Below are 8,638 nucleotides of genomic sequence, written 5' to 3' on the forward strand. Positions count from 1 at the left end.
TACAGAACCACTAGAAATTATATATAAAATCATTGAATGTGATAGAGCCAGAAGAAAAACAAAAGCAGAAGAGAAAGGGTATAAATAAAGACTTTAAAAGCCATAGAGAGACTAGAGTGGTTGGAAAGCAGCACATGCTCGGGTTGAGTATTCAGTGATGCGAAAGGGACACACAACATGCAAGCCAATGCCGTAATTTAAACCAATTGGGGTTTGTCGGCCACGTTAGATTCATATCTAATATAACTCCTTTTAAATGATTTCCCCTTCCCTTCCTTTTGGCTTTGGTAATGCGGCGATTGAAAGAAATACAGAAGATGAAAAGAGGGAGAAAAAGACAAGACGGTAAGGTGCCAACTGAAATGACCACTGGCACATGAGTGAGTAGTAAGGGACAAGGACCAAAAAAATAGAAAATATGGTATTGCTAGTGACGATGACATGTCATGGGAAACGCAAAAGAAAAAAACCAACAAGATCGAGCAAATCTGATAGGTATCAGGAGGCTGCGTTGAGTGTATGAATCATTCATCAAGCACCAAATAAACCATAATTAAAAACAAGAGAACACTAAAACGTAGAAACAAAAGGAAATAAAAAGAATGCAATGCAAATTCATCTAGTCAGGTGAAGCGCAAAGCAGTCGCTGGTTTCATATTCATATCCACCCTTCTGTTGTGGGGATGAATGACTTCACCAACTATCCAGAAAGTTTGGAAAAATGCTTCGTCCAAATCCATCCAACCTGGCGCGTGGGGTCATCTTGATTTCGCGCCAGCCACAGATCGCCCTTCTCGCCAATGACATCAAATATCTCGCCAGCAACATATGTCAGGTAAGGATACCCGGCCTCCCGTCGCGCACGGTCGATGTTAAATTCGAATAAACTCGCCACGAGGAACAGAACTGACGGATCCTTTTTTTGCTCTGATTCGTCCGTGGGGGTTGCTGTCCACGGAGACTCGGTCATGGGCATTGCTGATGAGAAGAAACCACCGGATCGTGTGGTAGGTGGTGATGACGGATGTAGAGTTGGGTCAGGTGTAGTGCCACGATTGCTGCTGATTGCCACTAGCGGATCCGCAAGGAAATCTTGAAGCACTGGAGGATCGAGAGAGAGTTGTGGCAGTGATGGAGAGATGTTGGAAGGTCGAGATGCGCAAGTGGACCCTGCGTTTGTTGTGTTGTTCACTAGTGCTGTCATCGACGGAACGTGTTTCCCGTTTGGCATGTCAGATACACCAGACATGCGGCCAGAAAATCCAGAGTTAGTGCGTGCTCGTCCGGTGGAGAATGCTTGGGCTCCATTATTGTGCGTTTCGTTAAAGTTGTCGGCCTGAGAAGACTGTATGAGACTTCCAGGGCTGCCGACGCTGAACTCGTACGACATCTTGGGTGAATTACACTGCTCAAGGGAGGTCGCTCGATTGGAAATGGGATTGGTAGTGGTGTTCGCAGTATGAATGTTCGCGCTGTCTACTGTAGAGGGTCTTCGAGAGGGTGATCCATCCGCCCCGTTTGACGCTGAGGGTGGACTAAATCCAGCAACATTTGCAACCTCTGCAAGTATCGAGCCATTGCAGATACCCAACGACAAGACTTGGGCATCACTGAAAGAGAAATCTGCAGACCAATCGGCTCCGATATGCTCCAGGTCTTGGGGGATTCGCTCGATGATATACCCCAGTCGTTTCTCGATCAAACCGAGCCAAATCTTTTGGATTTCCACAAAGTTATTCAGGCACGCTTCGGTCAATTTACCGGTCAAGGCGAAAAGTTTGGTCAGTTCCTCCTTCAACGTCACATTCAGAGCAATGAACTGTTCCCCTTGCTCAATGGTTTTTTTGTCTGGCTTGTCGCCGCGGTCCTTGAGGGTTCTGTAACGGACATAATCCATCAGCCGTTTATTACGCTTTTGCATCACCCGTTGTGGTCCATCATGAAGTTTTAGAAGCGTGATCATAGGGAGAATCACGCTTTTCCTGACAGTGGAAACCTGAGAACGTTAGTGTTTCTTTTCCCAACAGAGGTAATCAACTAAAGCTTACATGATCAACCAGAGCTACAGTAAGGACGTCGTTCACAGCAATCCTGAACTGACACCATTTACTTTCCAACTCGGGATAATTTGACGGGGAAACATTAATATAGGACTCGATTGCAAGAACATATTCATGGAACCTTTTAAACGACGCCTGCACCTCCGTAGTGTAGAGTTCCACATCTCGCATGATCAATTGGAGCTGGAAAAAATTGTCCCCAAATTGCTGGGAGAGTACCACAAATTCCTTATCTGCAAACATATCTGTGATACCGATATGGGCCTTTATTTTCTCTGTGCGCCGACCGAATGCTTTGGAGAGTCCTGCACGCATGTCCGATTCCTTGCGCTTACGCCCGCTGATAATTTGCCCAACTACATCGGCGCGTTTCTTCATATCGTTGATCCTTACAGATATGCTAGTTGTTTCACGGAGCGCATTCGTCAAAGCAGCATGGTCCGGGTGGTCCGGTGGGGTCGTGCCGAGCAGCTCCGTTAGTAATAGAGGATATTTCACAATGCGCTGAACCGGCTTCACAAGTAAAGAATCAAGGTTCCATGCCGATGTCAAATCCACCGCCCAGTCGCGGCATTCCTTCAGCCATATAGTGACATTCTTCTTTCGCAGGAGAACCTCCAGCGTTTTGTTAGCCGCATCATGATTCCGCAGGTATTCGGAATACACTTTCTCCATCCGCTCGATATTTTCCATGAACACCTGACCGATCGAAGTTTGGCTATCCTTTTCACCATCTGATAATTCTGAGGTTGGATTGGCTTGGTTATATGTCGTGAAACCACTCGCCTGCGCCAACCTACTTCCGCCACGCTTGCTTTTATATCGCTGGGACTGGGGTAGTACGTAAACGCTTTTAGCAGCGCGTTTTAAACAATCCTGAAAATCCATCGAAAACTGGACAACCTGATCGGAGTTCCCAAATAGAGTTTTGATATCATCCTGAGACAAATCCAGACATGAGCTGGAGGTTCCTTTGTAGATATCCACAACGACAGTCATGTCCTGACCAAAAGTGTGCTCCGTGTCAACTAATTCTTTTATGATATGTTTTCGCTTTTTAAGACGGCGCTGTTCGGGGGATGGAGAGGATTTCTGCACGGAGGTCTCCACACTTGGCCGATCGACACCTGAGGAATCTTGTAACGTGGCTGATGATGCCAGGTTTTGCGGAGATGGTGCTAAACCAGACTGGTGAAGAGAAGACTCTTCACTGCAACGCGCGCTTAGTTTCTGATCTGTAGATATAACCGAGACACTAGGGTGAATTAGCGAAGGAGGATTATTCGAATATATACTTGGAGGTGATGTTACAGGCGGATGAAAACCTGGTTCATGAGGTTGTTTAGCGCCAACACTCCGAGAGCCGGGGATGGGAGGGGGAGAGTGGTCGGGAAGAGGAGGCGGTGGAACAGTAGGTGAATCGTCATCATGGGGAGTTTGGATATTGATCGGAAGACCAAATCCTTCATTAGGCTCTGTGGGTGCAAATGTGGATCCTGCAACGGGAAGCCGCGGGGTTTCGGTACCATCACGTATCGCGCTTGGAGAATTTCCTGTACTCTCTTCCGACGCGGCCAGTTGCATCCAATCAGCGACAGACGGAGATGCCTTCTCCCAGTCTTCTCTGAAATTCAAACTGGCGCGATGTTGCACGTATTCTGAGTTTGGAACATTTACAGACTCAGGGACGATTATGCGATCCTCACTCAGAACGTCAGTTTTCTGGTTATTATCACCCCGAGAGGAAGGTGGACGGCTCGTTCGGACACGTGTCGCAATTCCGAAATCAGATTTGAGCAAATGGGATCCCTCGAACCCCAGTTCTTGTAAGAAAAGTTGTGTGACGCGTTTTGAATTCCATCCACCATGCTTAGCCATATCGGGATACTGTTGCATCATCTGCGTGCTATACCGGACATTATGTGCAGTACGAGTGGTTTCCTTCAGGAGATCCCCAGCGCTGTGTTGAAATCCAATTTCTCCGGTGGTAGGAGAGTCAGCGCGTGGCTGTGAAACGAGCGGTTGAGGAGTGCGACTACTCTCGTCCGTGGATATGGGCATATGGGCATCGGGGTCTGATGGATTCTTCGTTATTTTCTCTAAAGGAGCAACGGTGAACTGTTGATCTTGGAATGACGATCTCCAGGAGCTTGTACTCCAGCGATGACGGTCGCCATTGCTCCTAAAGTCGTCCGCAGCCTCACATTGATCTTGATTGTCGCTGTTATTGTCCTGTGATGCGTCGAGGTAGCGGCTCCGCCGGAGCATGATTTGGATCGACTCCTTATCGTCCCTCTCAGAGAAAGAATCCGAATATGCGGAGCTACTTGGACTGGATTCTCGCATTTGCATGATTTGACTGAGCACAGTCCGGTGGATCTGAGAAGATGGTTGGGGATAATCTGTTTGCGGTTCAGGATCAAAGGTTGTAATGTCGGTATCCACAGTCACCGCAGAAGCCGGAGCGATATCTGAACATGGCGTTTGAGTTCGTGGAACATCTAAGTGCTCGTTGGGCCGCTCGACAAGTTCCATAACTGAGCAGTTGTTATTATCTTGGCCGAATGATGTAACATGACGACCTGTTTCCTTACGTTCCGTGACATTGTTGACCACCTCCGGGGAGCGTCGTTCATCTGGTGTAACGAATGCATCATGCCCATCGCAGATATCAGGAGTCTCTGGGCAACTCTCCATTGAGACACGCGAGGGATCATTTCTCTTGTTGAATTGTGACTCCAATTGCGATTCGTCCAGGGATGACGGTAGCGTGTTTTTACTTCCGTCACCACCCCCTTCTCTTTCTTCAACCAACTGACGTCGTTTAACGGCGCGTTCTTCCCGTTTCGCATTTTCCTCAACAGTTTTATTAAATGCCTGTTGGATCTTCCGTCGGCGGGCAGCAAAGTCAACATTCCCCAGTTCCGGAAGCCGCCTTGACTTTGTCTTTGAAGGTCTTGCATCCACAAGCAGAGCGATAGACTGATTCTGTAGGGTTGATATTCTATCTACCACTCTAGCGCGTGACGCGGAAGTGGTCGCTGATGACGCCGGTTGGCGAGGTCGTGAACTTCTTAGCTGGGGAGACTTTTTCAGGCGTGGCACGGACATATCAGTATTTAGAGTCGGGCTTCTCTCGGGAGTTAGGTGAGACGGCATGTGTCCCCAACTATGTTGTGAAAGTGACGTTATATTAAGGGTCGTTGGAGGGAGTTTAACAATAGGAGAGTGTTTTGAAGAACGTTTTGGAAGCGCACTGCTACCTCTGGGAGGAAGTCCTACGTGCATATTATATCGATCCATAGCTGAGTTGGCTCTTGTTGAATGTGCGGAGCCACCTGAATCAGATGTCTGGCTAAGGCGGCGGGTTGAAACCGGAATACGTGACTGAGAATTGCATTTGATCCGAGTCCTAATATTAGGAGCTGGTTGTAGGCCGACTTCATTAACGACAATCCCCATTTTTTCGTTTGACGAATCGAAAGATTTGGAGGCGGAGGAGGAAGTGATGGAAAGGTTTGGCGTTAAATTGCTTCGGAATCGCCGGTGAGCAACGGGGTGTGTAGTGGCTTTAGTATGATTAAAATATTCAAAGGATGGGGAGTATCCAAGATACCAGGCGGTAGGGGATGTTGAAGAGAGTGCGCTGTCAGGGTCTAGAGGTAAGTTGAGAACCATCGGGTTCGGGGTGTGAATGCTACCATCCGAACCTCTCCGCCAACGGGGAGATGAAGTATCTTGACCACGCAATCTGAGCTGTGATCGAGTAGGGATGATTTCACCAAACAACGGCTGGTTTGCAGGCGGCGATCCAAACGAATGGCGCCCACTGTCGTAATTTAACCCCAGTGGACGCTGGTGCTGGCTCTGTCGCCCGTGATGCCGAGGTAACGGGGGTGATCGATGATCTTCCCGTTCATTATCCCCCTTGTGGGTATGGTGTTGGGTACCACTCAGGCGGGAGTATGCGCTGTCACAGGAAACGGAACTGTCGTCCCTCGAAGATGAACGTGAATGAGGAGGTTTCGTGGGAAGCGGATCCAAGTTCTGGTTAAATCTATCCACTAGCTCCTTTAACGATGATTGCCTTTGTTGTGGGTTTCTCGCGACGGGGGAGTCGATTGAGCTGGGCCGAGAGGGGTTGAAAGAAGAGAATGAGTGGTATTGACGAGAGTGTGAGGAAAAAAGGGGATTGTTTGATGTCGGTGACGGGTTATTAGGAGGATAGCAGCCAGATAAAACGTTCGACTTTCTCAAGAACGAAGCTGAGGTCATATTGTTGACAACCGCTGCGGGACCATCACGATCGAAAGGATCATTGTATTGTAGATAGAAGTCGCGTGGGTCCGGAGAGGTCTCATCACTCGTAGGGTAATGTCGTCTAAAGTGTTGGTCTGTGAAGTTTGTGGTGAGAGAGAGTTGTTGTCGAGATGAGGCTGGGGAGCCGGGGGGTTTGTAGGTGGTTGCCGGGAGGAGCGGGAGATGAGAAGACAAGGATGAGGAGGACTGGGAAATGTCTTTATTACTCTCGAAGGCTTGATCTGAATTGATAGCCTCGAGACTGCTGACGGAGGGGAATTGTGGATTTTGATCCTGGCGATGAAGAGAATGAACAAGGTGGTTTAACGAATCGCAATTGCGTTCCACCTCATAAGCAGGCATCTTGCACAGAACCCGGGGAGGAGCATTACCCAACCAAAAAAAAAACAAAAAAAAGGGCAAAGTAAAATAACTATCGGTACTAGAAAAGAAACAAAAGCTCCTCCAGGAGTAGTGGTGACTCGTGGAGCGAACGAACTGGGAAGTATGTGTAAACAGGGCGAGAAAATACGGGCCAGGGCCAGAAGCGGGTAGGGTAGGCAGGAAATTAATTAGGATAAAGCAGCCCTTCTATTCGAAGGAGACGAGGACGAGAAACAAGCGAGCGACAAGTGGTCCAGCGTCACGACGTGGCAGGGTGGAATGACCAGGGATTTCAGGTATCAGTCATCTCTCGTTGGTTGATGGATAGGATGAACGGCATGTTGAGGTGTCCAATTCCAGCTTGTCACGACTCCAAATGCTCCCAAGACACAAATACGCAAACATGTTCCTCCGACTGTCTTGGGGATGACAAGAGCTCGCTAGGGAGGGCCAGGTCCTGACCGTCCTTGGCGAGTTTAATGAGGTTTCGGTGAGGGGACTTGGATTCGGACAAATAATGAGGCGTCGTCTGAATAGACAAAGTGAGGTAATCTTGACACAGAAAGGCCCTAAACAAAGGGACCTGATAAGAGAGACAGAGGGAGGACAGACAGATATTTGTAACCGAGTTGAAACTTTTTATGAGGGGACAGGTAAATAAAAAAAACGGCCGTGTATAAGCAAGATGCAGAATGCAGGAAGCAGAAGTAGTGGCATAAGAATGAAACATATCAAACAAGACATGAGAGACAAGACAAGACGCGAAAACAAACAGGGATTATATGAGGAAGTTCAAATCAACTGGCGGGCGCAGTAATATATTCTAATTTGTGACTATACAAGAAAGTCTGAGCTTTCTTAACACTAGTGTGTGTGTGTGTGTTTTTATTTAACGCCCGGTTAGTCCACGTGCCTTAAGGGCACGTGATCTAGTAGAGTCCGCGTCGAACTATAGGGCGGGTAGAGCTACGCCCGTAGGCGACTACCTATCTAGTAGCTATCTTACAAATGAGGCAAAAATGGGTTGCGTATTGCTGCACCGGCAGAGCCCATGGGTCGGTTGCCATAGAGCAGAGGTTTTGAGAGGTTTTAGGTTTGTGGGAGGGAGGTAGGGGAGGCGGATAGGAAGGAAGGCAAGGAAGGAAAGAAAGGAGAGGAAAGAGAGGAAGGAGGAGGAGGTGGTGAGGAAGATGGGGGCAAGACAGAGGAGAGAATGGTCTGTGGGATCTGATCTGGAGGTGCACGACGGCGCATTGGACAGATATTCTGATAGAAGGCTGTTTCTCTTAGCCAGTTATTGAATTCTAGGGCCCCACGCGAGGTTGCCAGTGTCTCGCGGAGATTGTAGATAGGCCGGCGCTGCTTTGCTGCTTTTCTTGCAAGAGTGCAATAGTAGAAATGTTCTGGAGTTTTGCTATGTCCACACCGGCAGTAGCACTCTGCATCTTCATGCTTAAGGTGGCTGTGGTAGGCTGCAAAGTCTCCATGACCTGATCGGGCGGCATAGAGCTTTCCTAATGTGAAGCGTGAAAGTTTTACCTCTGTTGAGGCTCTCTTTAGTGGGATCTCCAGCTCCATATAGCGTTTGGGCTGATTTTTGGCCCAGTAGTTCTCAAAGGCCCGTGTGGTTTGTTCCATAGTGTGTCGCTTTATATAAGCTAGAGTGCCTATGCTGTCAGGTTGAGGTACCATGCTTGCACTTGCTGCCTGCGCTGCGGCTGCTTTGGCTTCAAGATCTGCCTTTTCATTACCAGCCACGCCTGCGTGGCCTGGGACCCATCTAATGACCACCCTGCTCTGGGTGGCCAATGGGAGCCTATCCCTGCTCTGCCAGGCCTTTATGGCTTTCAGAAACTGCGCGAAGACCTGCTGGCTAGAGGTGTTTGGCACGGATT

At 48.6% G+C, this 8,638-nt stretch overlaps 1 protein-coding gene across 1 annotated transcript; it reads right to left on the bottom strand.

The window, feature by feature from the left end:
- Positions 1-700: 700 nt before the first annotated feature.
- PAAG_06721 (hypothetical protein) lies at positions 701-6,722 on the bottom strand (the record flags this gene model as incomplete). The annotated part of the gene is made up of 2 exons (XM_015845981.1): positions 701-1,996; positions 2,049-6,722. 2 exons carry the CDS (start codon positions 6,720-6,722, stop codon positions 701-703), a joined length of 5,970 nt encoding a protein of 1,989 aa, XP_015700207.1.
- Positions 6,723-8,638: the final 1,916 nt, after the last annotated feature.

Source organism: Paracoccidioides lutzii (genome assembly GCF_000150705.2).
Source record: "Paracoccidioides lutzii Pb01 unplaced genomic scaffold supercont2.19, whole genome shotgun sequence".
Lineage (NCBI taxonomy): Eukaryota > Fungi > Ascomycota > Eurotiomycetes > Onygenales > Ajellomycetaceae > Paracoccidioides > Paracoccidioides lutzii.